We start from the raw sequence: 16,438 nt of genomic DNA, 5'->3' as shown, positions 1-16,438 counted from the left end.
ATGATGTTGGTTGGTTGCTCTTAGATAACGCTGGATAAATAAGAGAAAGGGATGAACTAAAGGCTTCAAATTTGAAACTTAGATGCTGGATGACAGATGTAAAAGTTTCTGTGTGTGCTCTGAGAGAAAATCTTATTTCCTGTGGCTGCAGACTTGAGGTTTCTGAAAACCAGACCCAGAGTCTCATTGTATGAGTAGCAGATTTACAGTGTAAACTAAAATCTCAACCTCGCAGGGTGTCTGCTATTAAAGTAAAGGCATTGATTGGAAAAGAATGGGATCCTGAAACTTGGGATGGGGACATATGGATTGATAATAATGACAGTGGGGACACTGGAACCCTGGATTCTGTCAAGTCTTTGCTCAATGTACCTGTAATGGTCTGCCCTAAGGAAACAGCACCCCCACCTCCAGTCTGCCCTGAGAAGACAGCTACCCAACCTCCAGCCTGCTTTGAGGAAGTAGCTTCCTGACCTCCAGTCTGCCCTAAGGAACCTACCATCCAACCTCCATCTAAAGAGATTAACCCTTCAGTGCCTGCTAAACCTATAATCACCTCCCCTGAGGAAGCACCCCTCACTCCTCTATATTGAGGGATTAATCCTGTTTCATGAGATGAAACTGCAAGAGAATGTCCTGAGGTAAATGGTTTGAGGGATACTTCTAATTCTTTTCATGACCCACCCCCACCACCAGTCTTTTCTTCAAGACCTATAACTAAAGGCCCAACAGACCCCAAATGGTGAGGTACAAAGTGTTACCCATGAGGAAGTACGCTATACTCCAAAAGAACTGTATGAATTTTCCAATTTATATAGACAGAAATCAGGGGAATATGGGTGGGAATGGATATTAAAGGTGTAGGAATGGATATTAAGGGTGTGGGATAATGGTGGAAGAAATATAAAGTTGAACCACACTGAATTTATTGATATGGGCCTACGAAGCAGAGATTCTGTATTCAGTGTTGTAGCATGAGGGGCTAGAAAGGGCATTAACTGTTTCTTTGGGTGGTGGACTGAAACATGGATCAAATGGTGGCCAACATTACCTGAGGTTGAAATGCTAGAAGTGCCCTGGTGTATTGTAGAGGAGGGGATTCAGAAGCTTAGAGAGATTGGGATGTTAGAGTGGCCCTATCATGGAAGACCTGCTCATACACCCCTGGAATGTCCAGAGGACACACCTTTTACCAGGACTATGAGAAATAAATTTGTGAGACTAGCTCCATCATCCCTGAAGAGCTCTGTAGTTGCCCTTCTCTGTAGGTCAGATATTACTTTGGGAACTTCTGTCACTGAGCTGGAAACCTTAAACACAATGGGGATAATCAGATCCCAAGTTGACAGAAGCCAAGTGGCAGTGGTTAATTGCCGAAGGCAAGGGATGGACATAGCTACTATAATGGAAAACAGGCTCAAAGCAGCAGTCGAAATAATCTGACTCGCAGAGACTTACCGCATTGGCTAGTAGATCATGGAGTACCTAGAAGTAAAATAGGTAGGTAGTTCACTAGGTCAAGTGAACAAAAGTCTACCTTGAATTACAAAAACAGAGTCACGGCCCCTTAATCAATACCCAGACTTGAGACAGTTTACAGACCCAGAGCCCCTTGAATGAGGGGAAGGCCAGGTACCCTTGGGGAAGGACCATTACAGTGCCCAAAATTTATACTGTTAATCTTCCTCCCAGCCTTCCCCAGGGAGACCTACAACCTTTTACCAGGGTAACTGTGCATTGGGGAAAAGGAAATGATCACGTTTCGAGGATTATTAGACATTGGTTCAGAAGTGACATTAATTCCAGGAGACCCAAAATGTCACTCTGGTCTACTAGTCAGAATTGGGGCTTGTGGAGGTCAGGTGATCAATGGAATTTTAGCTCAGTTCCATAACCAGTGGGTCCCTGAACCCATTCTGTGGTTGTTTCTCCAATTCTGGAATGCATAATTGGAATAGACATACTCAGCAACTGGCAGAATCCTCACAGTGGTTCCCTGACTCATGGAGTGAGCTCCATTATGGTAGGAAAGGCCAAGTGGAAGCCACTAGAACTGCCCCTGCCTAGCAAAATGGTAAACCAGAAGCAAAACCGGATTCCTAGAGGGATTGCAGCGATTAATGCCACTCTTGAGGACCTGAAGGATGCAGGGGTGGTGATTCCCACTACATCCCCATTCACCTCTCCTGTTTGGCCTGTGCAGAAAACAGATTGGTCTTAGAGGATGACAGTGGATTATTGTGAGCTTAACCAGGTGGTGACTCCAATTGCAGCTGCTTTTCCAGATGTGGTATCATTGCTTAAGCAAATGAACATCCCCTGGTACCCGGTATGCAGCTATTGAGCTGGCAAATGCTTTTTTCTCAATAGCTGTTAGTAAGGACCACCAGAAACAGTGTGCATTCAGCTGGCAAGGCCAGCAGTTTACATTCACTGTGCTACCTCAGTGTTATATCAACTCTCCAGCTCTATGTCATAATATTGTCTGCAGGGATCTTGATTGTTTCTCCCTCCCACAAGACATCACACTGGTCCCTTATATTGATGATATCATGTTGATTGGACCTTGTGAGCAAGAAGTAGAAATACTCTGAACTTATTGGTAAGGCATTTGCATGTCAGAGGATGGGAGATAAATCCAACAAAAATACAGGGGCCTTCCACCTCAGTAAAATTTCTCAGTGTCCAGTGGTGTGGGGCATGTCGAGATATCCCTTCTAAGGTGAAGGATAAGTGTTGTATCTGGCTCCTCCCATGACCAAAAAAGAGGCACAACACCTAGTTGGCCTCTTTGGATTTTGGAGACAACATATTCCTCATTTGGATGTGCTACTCCAGCACACCTCATTTTGTTGTGCTACTCCAACAGTTGTAAAATCTTATATTTACAGATATCTCTTGTTGATTTTGTTTCCCCAGAGAACCCTAACTAATACACACCCTAAAATTATAGTCATTCCTAATATCATCAAATAACTTGTCAGTACTCAGATTTTCTACATTATCGCATATGTATTTTACACCTGTTTTGTTGGATTCAGGATGCAAATAAGGTCCATACATTACATTTCGTTGACTTACCTTGTAATACTCTTATAATCGATAGGTTTCCTCTTATTTTCCCTACTAATATATTGGGGGGAAAAAAACAAGTCTTTGTCCTTTAGAATTTCCCTTATTTTAGATTTTGCTGCTTCTATCCCAGTGGTGCCGATTAACATGCTATTATGTTTCATCCAGAGGCATATTTAGATTCAAGCTCAACTACTTTTTGCAAGAAGATAATCACAAATAGCATTGTATAATTCTGTGTGCATCACATCAAGACACATAATAATTCCTGGTTGTATTTTTTGCAATTTTAAGATTGATCAGTAGATTCAGGTATTGTCAACCTGGTAGAAAGGATTTTTTTTTTTTTAATGATAAGGGGAGTTGAATAAAACTATCATGTGACAGATAATACAGACTGTTGTATGTGAGTGTGTTTTTACATTTTGTTTTCGTAACTTTTATCTCCCCATTTCACTGTCTTCCACAGGATGACAATAGCCTATTAAAACAGCAACTTAAAGATTTCCAGGATCACCTTAATCATGTGGTTGATGGTTTGATTCGTCCAGAAGAGGTAGCAGCTCGTGTGGATGAGCTAAGGAGAAAATTGAGATCAGGAGCTGGGGAAATGAGGTAAGGGAAAATCAAGACTTCCAAATGCAGATGTGTGCTGAGTTATGAATGTGGGGTTCAGAGATAAACTTATCTTTCCAAGTACTGTTAATGGCTGATTTCTTTTGTAAGGTTTCCCTTTATCGTGTTTCCATGAGTGAAACACAAGATTATTTAATTTGAATTGTCTGTCACTTGGTTTTTTAAAAAATGTAAGTCTTTTATACTTTTGATATTTTTTAATTTAAAAAAGATATAAAGGCTTTTAAAGAACCTTTCTTGAAAGTTCATCATAGATGTTCAGGAAGTAGAGCCACATTATGCGTTTTGAATAGCAAACAATATGAAACGGACATTCATTATATGAACAAATCTTATTAGCCTGATGTTTTAATTATGGTTCTCCAAAGAAACAGAACAAACAGGATATATATGTGTACATGCATGCAAACACACACACATTAAGAGATTTATTGTAAGAATTGTCTCACATGATTGTGGGGGCTGGCAAGTCCAAATTCTGCGTAGCAGATCAGAGGCTGGAGATTCCAAAGGAGTGATGCTGAAGTCTTTAGCCTGAGTCTGTAGGGGAGGCCAGGAAGAGGTAGAAGGTATAGTCCAGAGGCAGAAGTCCTTCTGATTTCTTGAAACCCTCAGTTCTTGCTTTCAAGGCCTCCACTGGTTGGATGAGGCCCCCTCACTTTGCTGAGGGTAATCTTCTTTACTTAAAGTCAACTGATTGTGGATGCTAATCCTGTCTACAAAATACTTCCACAGTAACAATTAGGCCAGTGTTTGACCAGGTAACAGAACACTATAATCTAGCCAACTTGACACATCAAATTAGCCATCACACTTGATATGAGCCTGTATTTTTAGAGTTGCAGTGAGATTTGATAAAACAATCATTTGCACTTGGGAAATGCTCAACAAATTGCTGAGGATTGACACTGATGCCATTCCACACAGCTCTTTTTGCTCTTGCACTGATGTTAATAGAATGTTTGAATCCAGCATCAAAAATAAAATGTCACATTGATGCCATCTTTTTTTGCCATTTGCCAGAATTGATAGTCCTTCAGATATCTTGGGGAAAAGCCTGGCTGATTTACAGAAACAGTTCAGTGAAATTGTTGCACGCTCCCAGTGGGAAAGAGAGGAAGCACGTGTCAGAGAGAGAAAACTCCAAGAAGAAATGGTTCTGCAACAAGAGAAACTGGCAAATGGACAAGAAGAATTCAGGCAGGCCTGTGAGAGAGCCCTTGAAGCAAGAGTAAGAAAAGGGCAAGAGGCAGCTGGAGGGAAGTGTTTGGCAAATATTAATGTATTTTGGCAAATTACAATGCTTCCTTTATCATGTAAATACAATATAATTGTTGTTATTTTCACTCATAAGAAAACCTGGGTGTGACTGAAATTCAACCCTGAATGTGGTTACTGATGTCAAAGTCATGCTGGTTTGTGATACTCTGTTTCCCTTGTTTAGAAGCAAGTGAGAGATATTTTTAACATGCAGGTAAATAGTGCCATGTTGCTACAGTACAATATGCCAGAATCTGAGTTTTTATAGAAATGATGTTAATGATGAGGCAAACATTAAAATGGATCCTAGAGAGCATTCAAGATGGAACCATCCCTGGTAACTTATTAGTCCAAACATACACTTTAGTAATGAAAATAATTCTCTGAAAAGGTTTGGGAAACATATTTTGCTTAAAAATCATGTTTGAAACTTGATGTCCTCACAGATTAATTTTGATAAGAGGCAGCATGAGGCAAGAATCCAGCAATTAGAGAACGAAATTCACTATTTGCAAGAAAATCTAAAAAGTATGGAGGAAATCCAAGGCCTTACAGATATCCAACTTCAGGAAGCTGATGAAGAGAAGGAGAGAATGCTGGCCCAACTCCAAGAGTTAGAAAAAAAGGTGAGATAGACTAGGGAAGCGAGACTTATAAGTACCTGTGAGGACCACCAGCAGTGGCTGGTGATCCACTCAGCCGAGAGGGATGTGATCCACAGTTGCCTCTGACCGCATTGCTGGCAGAGAGGTAAACTGACTTGGAGAGCTCTGGATACATGGTTGAATCGAGGGTCTGAGACAAGGGTGTCATGATAGATGGGAAACAAGAATTAGGAATGTAAGGAATGACTTTAGAGTGAGATGGAACTTAATAGATGCTATTGGGATGAGTTTGCCTCCTTAGAAACCCCTTGCCCATTTTGACACATCCATGGGAAATTATTTTTTGACACCTCAATTTCCTTTCAAATACCCTGGCCTCTTTTTGAACTTCTCAGCCATCTCATTGTCACATCCTGGACTTTGTCAAATTCAAAAAATTTTACCCACTATCTCTAAAATCACAAACTGAGGCATCCCACTTTGATCATAATCTCTTATTCTTCTAGCTCCCCCATTTAACAACTTTTCAACTTTATTGAGACTTCCAGTTTATTAGCCCCACCTTTCCTGTCTGTCAATTCCTTATGTCATTATTTTCCTCCTTGTCCAGCTTAAATTCCATGGTCTACCACTGTAGGCATTCTTTTGCAAATATCCTCAAATCCCTTGCGCTTTCCTCTTGTCTGACCTCCCTGACGAAACTGCAGCTATCTGTTATCTTTAGAGCTGCACCCATCATCATAAGTATTCATGGAGAAAGAAATCACTCATCCAGACATATTGGTATCACTATAAATTCATGGCCACCAACCTCAAATGGGCAAAATTACCCTTTTTTCTGGTACGCTCACTCTCCCATGCACCACTGTTTCATAACGCTCTCACTCCGTACGACTACTGTCTCCCTTCTCCTAGCCTCAGCTAATGACTTGCTTCATATTTCACTAAGAAACCATCGGTTTCCAAGTCCTATTGACTCCACCTCCAAAATATATCTCAGATATATGTACCTTTTCCTTCTCTGATGTCACCACCCTCATTTAGCCACCATGTCTCTTTTGGACAACAGCTACAACCCGCAACAGTTCTCCCTACATCCACTCATTGCCATCCTCCATGGAGCCATCAACATGCTCTTTCTAGAATGTGAATTGGCTGTCAGTCACCCCAGTAGCTTCCATTGTTCTTAGGATAAAGACTAAAATTCTTAAGTTCATGAGGCGTTCCACAACTTACCTGTGTACCTCTTCCCTTTTCTCACTATGCTCTTTCGTTCAGTTGCTCAAAAATGCCAAGTTCTGTCTTTCCTCCTGGCCTTCCCACATTCATTCCAATTATTGGACCTCTTCCTCCATTATTCTCCTCCTTGACTGCCTACTCCCCCGCCAATCTAAGTCCCACCTATTCTTTCAAAAAGTACCCTGTTTTGTCCCTTTATAGTAGTAATAACAGTTTTAATTATATATTTAATCTGACTGTTTATTTAATGTCTGTCCCTCATAAGCTATAAGCTCTTTTTGGGCAGCAGCCAAGTTTGTTTGGTTCATCACTTGTCCACTGCCTGACTCCACTTCAAGAGTCTGCTGTATCAAGGTGCCAAGAAATGTTTGTCTAATGAATGAGTGAACTATGAGCCCTAAGATTCTTGACTGAGAAGGTTGATTTGATTCCAATTTATCATACCGTTTTAAGATATTTTAATTTATTTATTTGCCCAGTGAATATTTCTGGAGCACCTGCTGTGTACCAGGCATTGGTGCAGGCCACACAGCAGTGAACAAAATCCCTCATGGAGCTTGCATCTAGTAGACTTCACAGAGTGGGAACCTGCACAGAGTACTTTTATTTCTTACAACTTGGCTCTTTTAATTCATTTCTGCCAAATGATTTATCTGTTAATTAATATTTCTTTTATTTTAGAAGAAATTTGAAGATGCCAGATGCCAGGAAAAGTTTCTTGGTTTAGATAAAGAATTGAAGAAACTAAAGAAAGCTGTAGCTGTCTCTGATAAGCTAGCCACAGCTGAGCTCACCATTGCCAAAGACCAGCTTAAGTCCCTTCATGGAACTGTTATGAAAATTAACCAAGAGCGAGCAGAGGTGAGTCCTTGGGTAGAAAACAAGATTCCACCAGTGATGCTGCTGTCACATATATATATGGGAACTTGGGTTATGGATCTCTTGCTATAGACTTTGGTTATTTTATATGCCACTATAGAGTTGTCTGTTTCTCTTAAGGCCTGAAGATTGTATTTTCCCCATCATAACCCCCAAGAATTTATTTTGTGCTACCATGTGTCGTAGAACTATTGAGTCCTGAAAGGAACAATCAAATGAAACATATTCTCTTTATCTCAAGGATAGTCGTGGTCTGCTTAGGGAGGTAGCTATCAATACACCTGGACAAGGATTTTTAAGGCTTACTGTATAATCCCTTTGAACCTCAGATTTTTTATCTTGTGCAGCCTAATGATAATATGTCACCTCCTAGGGCTTTTATGACTTCTGACTGAAATAAAGTCAGTTACTGTGCTTTATAGGATACAAATGCTAATGAGATTAAGATAGTAGATCATAGGAGAGAAAATCTAATGATAACAGTGACACCAGGCATGAAAAATTGTAGAATAGAGAGGAAAAAACTAGTCCTTCATCTTTCTGATGTAGTATCCTGCCCACTTGGCCCCCATGGAGGTGGTGGAGTGGGCTCCCAAGTGATTGGGAACACCACAGAAGAGGGTAGGTCTTGGCACCACATTTCTGTTGGACAGGCAGGCAAGTGATACAGCTAAAGCAGAGGAATCAGTCTGAGAGAAAGAATGAGGTCAAGAAAACAACTTCTGATGGCTGTGATGCCTTTTTAATTATCTCTGTTCCGGCAGGAGTTGCAGGAAACGGAGAGGTTCAGCAGAAAGGCAGCATGTGCAGCCAAGGATCTGACTCGAGCAGAAGCAGAGATTGAACTCCTGCAGAATCTTCTCAGGGAGAAAAGAGGTCAGGTCAGTGTTGATACTAGTGACCTTCTCCTTGCTGAGTCCTTATCATTTCCTGAGAGACTGTTACCCTAGATGACATCTCAAACAACTTTGAAGTGCAATCAATATTCAATTAGTATTTCATGTTCTACTGTGTGCCAAGCCCAATGCAGTTTAAATATAAGGAGTAATACAGTTTCCTCACTGGTAAAGTGTAAACAAAAATATAGACTTGTAATCAAGTTTCAAGGACAAGTGTCTCTTGGAAAGAATTAATTTCTTGGCAACTTTGTGTATGTGATTTTTCAATAGTTTCAAACAGAGATGGAGAAAGCAGATACAAGCACCTTAGGACCAAACTCACAGATGCTAGAAATTGATAAACTGAATGAGACAATGGAGAGACAGAGGACAGAGATTGTGAGGCTGCGAAATTTACTAGACCTCACTGAGGCTGGTAAAGTATTGGGTTTTGATTTTGGTAGTGGTTTGGTAATTGTTGCTTTCACTTGTAGACATGACTATTCTAAAATCAAATCATCTTGTTTTCCAATCTAGAGAAAATATGTCTGGTTGTTGCAAATTAATTCAATGCTTGATTTACAGAGATGTAATTAATAAACAATTTTAAAAATACATTTTATGTAAATGAAATATTGAAACACTTGATTACAAAGAGACTGACAAGAGACTTGTATTTGTATTCTCAAAAGAAACAGTGTTTACAAATCTGTTCCTTGCTTTCTCTGACACACTTGATAATTGAAGAACAGAGGTTTGTCCTCTTTAAGTGTTAGCAAAAACTCATTACAAAAGGACAGACTGAAAGTCAGACTTGAGGAACTGATACAGTTTATTGGCACTCATGGAATCAATTTTGGATTTTGAGAGAGAAAGGAAATAGATGATTTCATACCAACTTCATGGAATGGCTTTCCTTGACAGATAACAAAGGAGGCTTTGAAAATGTTTTAGAAGAAATTGCTGAACTCCGACGTGAACTTTCTCATCAGAATGATTACATCAGCAGCATAGCAGATCCTTTCAAAAGACGAGGTTATTGGTACTTTGTGCCACCGCCACCATCATCAAAAGTAGGAAATCTGTGGTGCTGGGAGTGTGTACTGAATATTTTCTTGAAGAAAAAGTGACAATGTGCCCTTCCCCAAATTTTTGAATAGGAGCCATACAAGAACAAACACATTTGTATGCTAAGCTATACATAGAGGAGCTTAAGTGTTTTGTTTGTTTGTTTTCATATTTCTAGATTCCTTTTTTCTCAGTTTTGAGCCCTGAGTGATTTTCATTTAAGTAGCATAAAGATAATGAAGTTGCTCACCTGTATCTTTTTCACTTACATCTTGTACTAAACAGATTATAGTCTTTTTTTTTTTCATTTTTTATAATTTTACTCTTTTTTTTTTTTATTTTTTTATTAGAGCAGTAGTAGGTTTACAGAAACATCATGCAGGAAGTACAAAGTTCCTATAAACTCTCTTCTCTCACACAGTTTTCTCTCTTAACATTTTGCATTAATTTTAGCCTTTGTTAAAATATACAAAACAATATTATTATAATTATGCTGTTAACTTTAACCCACTGTTTACATTGTATCATACAGTTCTATGAGTTTTTGTCTGTGTATGTGGGATAGCTTATATACAACCTAAAATTTCCCTTCTTTTCCCTTTTTGAGTATATAATTCAGTGGTGGTGTTTACATACTCAAAGTTGTGCCTCCATCCCCAAGAGGTATGTAAGTGTTTCTAATATTAGAGATGAAAATAGGGCCTTCCTAGGGAAGATGGTCATTGCCCTTTCATGCTCAGATGATGTCTTGTGGTCCCTAAATGAGGATGCTGGGAGGGGATGAAGTGACTCAAGCCCAGAGATCCTGTAGAAAATGGGGTATAGAATTGCACAGCCACTCAGGCAGAAAATAGACATACAGACTTCATTTCATTTTAACAAACATTCGTTCGTTGATTATTGCTGACTAGGTCGAGTGCTAGGCAATGGTGGAGCTCATGAATTGCTGGGGGACACAGATACACCAATGTAATACAAAACAGTAGAAATGCATGTAGCAACAGACATTCATTGCATACTCTAGTTGAGAGAGTTGTTAAAGATTCATCTCCTGGGGAAGTTAGGAAGGAAGGCTTCACAAAGCAGGTGGTGAAGGCTGTACTTAGCAAGCAGTGAGGCTTTTAGCAAGGAGGAAATGGTTGATGTGAAAGAAAATGGTTGGTTTAGATATGGCGATTCACCTTGTGGAGCTGGAGAGTTTAATGAGAACAATGAAAAGTAAAACTGGAAAAGTCAATTGAAGTCATTCTTTTTAAAAGGGACTTGAAATCCCTTGCACTTAATTTTGTAGTCTGGGGGATATGTGTAACGTGATCAGAACTGTCGTTTAGGAAGAATATTCTGGCTGAGTGTGACATCTAGATTTGTGGCAGGGTGAACTTTTTATGAGGCTGTTTGAAATCATTAAGGTGAGGGATGGAAGAAGCCAGAGCTAAAGCAATGGAGTTGGAAAGAAGAAATGGAATTGAGTTGTTAAGGACACAGAAAGGTCAGGGCTTGGTGCCTGAATGGTGGGAGGTGAGGAGAGGACTATAAACTGCATCATCTGAAGCAGAGGTTAGGGAGATGCACCTCAGATGCACGAGGATCCCGGGGCTGTGGAAACTTAACCAGAACCCCAAAGAGCAGAATGTGGGACCCTCCTCCCAGAAATCTAAGGAAGTCAGCATCTTCAGAGCAGCCAGGTCTGAAGATGGAAGCAATAGACGTTGGAGTTGAGCTGCATTTGGAGGATGGGCCTACAGACTAGTAGAAAAGGGAGAGTAGCAGAGAGAGCTTTAAATCCATGCCAAGCTCCTAGGACAACAGGGGGCTAATATCCCCGGATGCCCTTAAAAGTTCACTAGTTTCCTTTGTTTTCGTTGCTGAGCCATCAAGGACAAAGTAAAGGAAGAGAAACCACTAGGATAGATGAGTACTGGGAGAAGAGAGGCTGACACCCAGGGGTTGATCACTTAATGGAGAGCTTGTCTTCTTTTCTCACTCTTGGGAGGTCACATCTAAAATTACCCCAACCAAGCAGCCAGATAATGTGCTTTTCCCATTACCACATGGTCAAGGACTTGTTTCTAGAAAATTGTGTTGAAAGACAAGATAGGAGATGGATGTTACTAAATAATAACTTTTGAAGTTATAAAAACATCAATTTGAGTATGTTGTTTTGACCTTCATTTTCACTCACAGTCTGACATGACTTCAGCCATTGCACACACAGCACTCTTCCCTAATGCTGCCATGTTGATCAAGTCCAGAGTGACATAAATAAACTGAACCATGTGCACAGGACTGTAGTTTACATGGCAGTGTAATCACTTCTCACATCTGTATGTGAAAAGTTGAAATTATGATATATGAAAAGAAACCAAGTTTTCTGTCAACTTTGCCACATCAGAAGAGGGCTCTAGACTTTGACATTTCTCAAAATCAGCCTTAATAAATGGTGTGCCCTGCTGTCATTTATTTTAGGTTTCCAGCCGTAGTTCCCAGACTACGAAGGACTCTGGCCTCAGCCTGAAGTACGCAGCTTCAACTCCTGTTAGAAAATCATGTTCTGGGCAGCACTGTGAGAAGGAAGACAGTGGACCCCCACCTGCTTCAGGATACTGGGTTTATTCTCCCATCAGAAGTGGGTTACATAAATCTTTTTCATATAGAGGTAGGTCATATCACCTAAGGGAGATAGCATTTTTTTTTGCCTAATAACCTTTTATTGGTTCCCTGAAATCCCTAAGACATAGTCCAAGGTCCTTATGTTGCGCTGCAAGGCCCTCTGTTATCTGGTCTTGGCCCTCCCTCTCCTACTCATCAGCCATACCCAACTGCTTAAGATAGTCCCAGCATACCATGTTCCTCAAACCTCCGTGTATCAGACTCTCTGTCTAGTGTGTCTTTCTTCCTCCTTCTCCCCAACCTATACCTGCTCATCTTTCCATAAGACCCAGTCCTCAAACATCACTTCTTTTGTAGAACCTTCCTCCAGCTGCCTCACCCAGGCAGACTGAGCATGGCAGCATGTATCCATGTGTCATGACATTGATGTCACTTTACTGCAGTGACTCCTTAAGCGTCTGTCTTTCAAGGCGCCCAAAGGAAGAATCCTGGCTCTTTCACTTAATAGCTATGAGATCTTAGACAAATAATTTAGTTGCTCTGAGACTGTTAATCTGTAAAAAGAGAATACTACCCTCTGAGAATCTGTTCACTCAGGAACTATTTATTGTGTGCTAGTGTGCTAGTTTCTCTGTCTTCAATAATAAACAAAACACAGTTCTGCTTTCAGGGGAGATACATAAGTAAGCCATCTTATTAGAGAGCATTTTAGGTCATGACAGTGATAAATGCTGAGTGCTATAGGATTTCTCAACACATCTCTGTTGGTCTTTTATCTAATGTGAAGCAGGTACCCACATGGCTGCAGAATAAATGCATAAATTAAATTGTTGAGTGTGCAGACCAACAGATGGGCATAAGAAAAACTCAAATATCAGCCACTGAAAATAATTTGAAGCCCATTTTAGCCTGGTTTTCAAATTGGCTCTTGACACTTTTTTTTTCAGTTTCTTCTCACATGTCTGGTATCTTGGTCTTAATGCTGCTGTTCTGTACTAACCCTGTTTATCCAAGAAATCATGGAGATAAACACTCTTCTGTTTGTTTCTTTGAAGATAGAGACAGTGGAGGAGATAGCCAGGAAGAGAGTGACCTGGATGACCAAGAGGAACCTCCATTTGTGCCTCCTCCTGGATACATGATGTATACTGTGCTTCCCGATGGTTCTCCTGTACCCCAGGGCATGGCTCTGTATGCACCGCCTCCTCCCTTGCCCAACAATAGCCAACCTCTTACCCCCGGAACTGTCGGAACTGTCGTTTATGGTCCGCCTCCTGCTGGAGCCCCCATCGTGTATGGGCGTCTACCTCCCAACTTCTCCATCCCCCTCATCCCTATGGGCGTGCTGCATTGCAATGTCCCAGAGCACCATAATTTAGTAAGTAGAAAGACATACAACCTGCTAGCCACACTGCTCCTAGAAGTGACTGGATAAGGTCAAATGCTTAATATCACAATTTCAGTTCATCTAGTTATGATGGATTGTATCCTAAAGGTGTATTTGTTAGGCTGACATTTAGAACTGATTAAGTAGTCTCATAAAAATAATGTGAACAGAAATTAGAGTCCCAGGCCAGTCTACAAAAACTGGTTTAAGCATTTTATAACAGAAATTCTTTCATTCCCAAAATTAACCATTTTTTTAAAGCTCATATATTTTTCTATTGAAGAATGCTATAGTAATGTGTATGATAGTATATTCACGTACTGTACACATACATGTATGTATATGTACCTATACGTACTTACACACCTATGTACATACATATATATACATGTATGAATAGTGTGCAGTAAGGTTTTGTGGGGATTACCTCTGGGTAGAGGGATTTATTGATTTTTATATTTTATAGTTCTTATCTTCCTGTACACACAGTTCTGCATCCTGCTTTCCCCATTTAATGTTTCAAGCTTTTCCTCATGGTTTTACAAATGTTTTTAAAAAAAGTGTTTTTAATGACTGTACAGCCTCTCCTTATTTGTAGGTACTATAGTTGACTTAACAGTGTGTAAATTTTTACTGTATTTCTTTTTTTCTTAAGTTAGATTCTAAGAAATGATTTCTTAGTAATCACTAGATTACTTCTAACTTTTTAGTTCTAGAGAAGTAAAATGCATTCCAAGTTCCTCCTTTAAACTTAGGAAACCTGGAGCCCTTTATTTTTTTTTTTTCACCTCAAGGCTGATTTAGGGGAAGATAAAAAGCTAGACCTAGGTGCCAAGCTTACAGCCCCATTTTAAAAGGTCAGACTAGTTTCAGAAGCACTGCCTGTGTTTACATGGTTAAAAACGATAGTTACTCAACATTATCTTGCAGTTTTTCAATGCACATTGTATTTGTAGCAATTCTGTCTCCTCGGTATTTGTTGATAATCTCTTAAGCTGATTCTTTTACCCAACAACAGTGCCCAGCTGTTGTTTCCCAGGTTCACTTTTATACCTCCCTATATTTGCATATGTGATTTCCTCAGCGTAAAAGATCTATCATTTGTTCTTCAAAACAGGCCAAATACCTCTTCCTCTGGGTAGCCTTCTCCAACAACTCCCCTCCCGTGTGCCTAGACATCCCAGAAGAGGGAGAGACTTCTGTGTCTTTCTCTTCTGCTAGACTCTAAGCTCTTAAGGGGCAGAGATTATCTGCAGAAGGTACTTGGTGAATGTTTTTCAACCACATTAGGACTGATGGAAAAACTAAAATTTCAGTTATTCCATCTATTTCATCTGTGGCTTGTCAGACTTACTTCATGCAGAGATCTTAGAATCTAATGCCATTTTCAAGTCATAGATACCCCTTTAACCGTGGTTAATATTTCAACTTTGGGCCGGAAAGAGAGGAAACATCCTCTGATGTTTTAGTATTGCATTTTTTCTTTGTTTCAGGAGAATGAAGTTTCTAGATTAGAAGACATAATGCAGCATTTCAAATTGAAGAGATGGGAAGAACAGGGGATGAGAATATCTAAGCGGCAGTGTGAGCAAGAAGTAGAAGAACTGCATCATAATATTGATGATCTTTTGCAAGAGAAAAAAGACTTAGAGCATGAAGTAGAAGAATTACGTAGGACTATCCAGAAACATCAACAGCGAAAGTAAGATTATTAACCATTTTATTTTTAAAATTCAGATGACTATGATATTAGTTTATTAAGGTAGTCTGAATCAGCACTAATAGAACTTTCTGTGGTTTTGGAAATGTTTTAGATCTGCACTGTCCAGAATGGTAGCCACAAACTACATGTGACTATTGCACACTTGAAATGTGGCTAATACAACTGAGGAATTGACTTTTTAACTTAATTTAATTTAATTTTAATTTAATAATAACATGGTCAATCCCCATATTGGACAGTGTGGTGTAAATCCTCTTGGCCAATAATCCAAATCAGCTCTTCTTGTAATCCCTCTTGAATAATGGTACAACCTTCCCTGCCTCTCTGATTTACCCTAACTGAAAACATGCCAGGTATCCTCAACTCTTTTCTTTCCCTCACTCTACCAGGCATCCAGTTAGTCACCAAGTCCTACTGACACTGTATACCAAAGGCTCTCAGATTGGACTTCTTTCATCTCCACTGCCCTGACCTTTAATCAGTCTCATTCTAGCCCATTTTAATAGCTTCCTCACTTAGCCTTCTGTGTCTAGTCTCTACCTCCACTCTACCCTCAACATAATTGCAAATCTTACCATGCCACTCTGACATCAAGATGTACGTTACCCTCCAGGTTCTGAATCCTGCCTTCTCTCCTGCATACAGCATTTGGTTTGGCCCTACTTACCTCCCTGTGATTTCCCCAAGCACTATATTTTCTCCTGCTTCCACACCTTTGCATATGGTATTTTCTCTGCCTGTCCTATTCTCCCTTCTCTCCCCAACCTGCCTAATTCCAGCCTGTCTTTCAGTACCAAGGTAAGGGATCCTCTCTTGTACAAGGCCTTTCTCTTCTCAGTTACCTACTACTTGGGGTTAGCACAGTGCTCTTCACATACTACTAAGGATCCCAAGTGCTCCCTTGAGGGCAGTGGTGAGGGCCATGTCTTTGTCCCAGCACCTGGCCATCTGGCACTGAGCAAGTTTGTTAGTGAATGCAGTGTCTGCTGATTGGTCAATTATGTAGAAGCCCACCTTCTGCAGTGTCAGTGGATTATGGCGTTTCCCCAGTTTTTGTAATTTAAGCTACACTGAGCCAGGC

At 40.2% G+C, this 16,438-nt stretch overlaps 1 protein-coding gene across 10 annotated transcripts in view; it reads left to right on the top strand.

Moving 5' to 3' along the window:
* CNTRL (centriolin) overlaps positions 1–16,438 on the top strand; it is a 112,942-nt gene that overhangs the window by 57,478 nt on the left and 39,026 nt on the right. For 7 of the 10 annotated variants that reach the window (XM_037798333.1, XM_037798330.1, XM_037798331.1 and 4 more), the window contains 10 exons: positions 3,542–3,687; positions 4,732–4,939; positions 5,415–5,594; positions 7,494–7,673; positions 8,456–8,572; positions 8,861–9,005; positions 9,494–9,642; positions 12,104–12,293; positions 13,303–13,625; positions 15,128–15,336. In XM_037798333.1, the coding sequence (XP_037654261.1) occupies positions 3,542–3,687; positions 4,732–4,939; positions 5,415–5,594; positions 7,494–7,673; positions 8,456–8,572; positions 8,861–9,005; positions 9,494–9,642; positions 12,104–12,293; positions 13,303–13,625; positions 15,128–15,336 (1,847 nt within the window). The remainder of the gene's footprint in view (positions 1–3,541; positions 3,688–4,731; positions 4,940–5,414; positions 5,595–7,493; positions 7,674–8,455; positions 8,573–8,860; positions 9,006–9,493; positions 9,643–12,103; positions 12,294–13,302; positions 13,626–15,127; positions 15,337–16,438) is intronic. The other 3 variants (XM_037798332.1, XM_037798334.1, XM_037798335.1) reach the window with 2 other exon arrangements.

The sequence above is a fragment of the Choloepus didactylus genome, chromosome 10 (genome assembly GCF_015220235.1).
Source record: "Choloepus didactylus isolate mChoDid1 chromosome 10, mChoDid1.pri, whole genome shotgun sequence".
NCBI lineage: Eukaryota > Metazoa > Chordata > Mammalia > Pilosa > Megalonychidae > Choloepus > Choloepus didactylus.
Note: the sequence above shows the minus strand (reverse complement) of the source record. Positions and strands in the feature narration are given on the sequence as shown.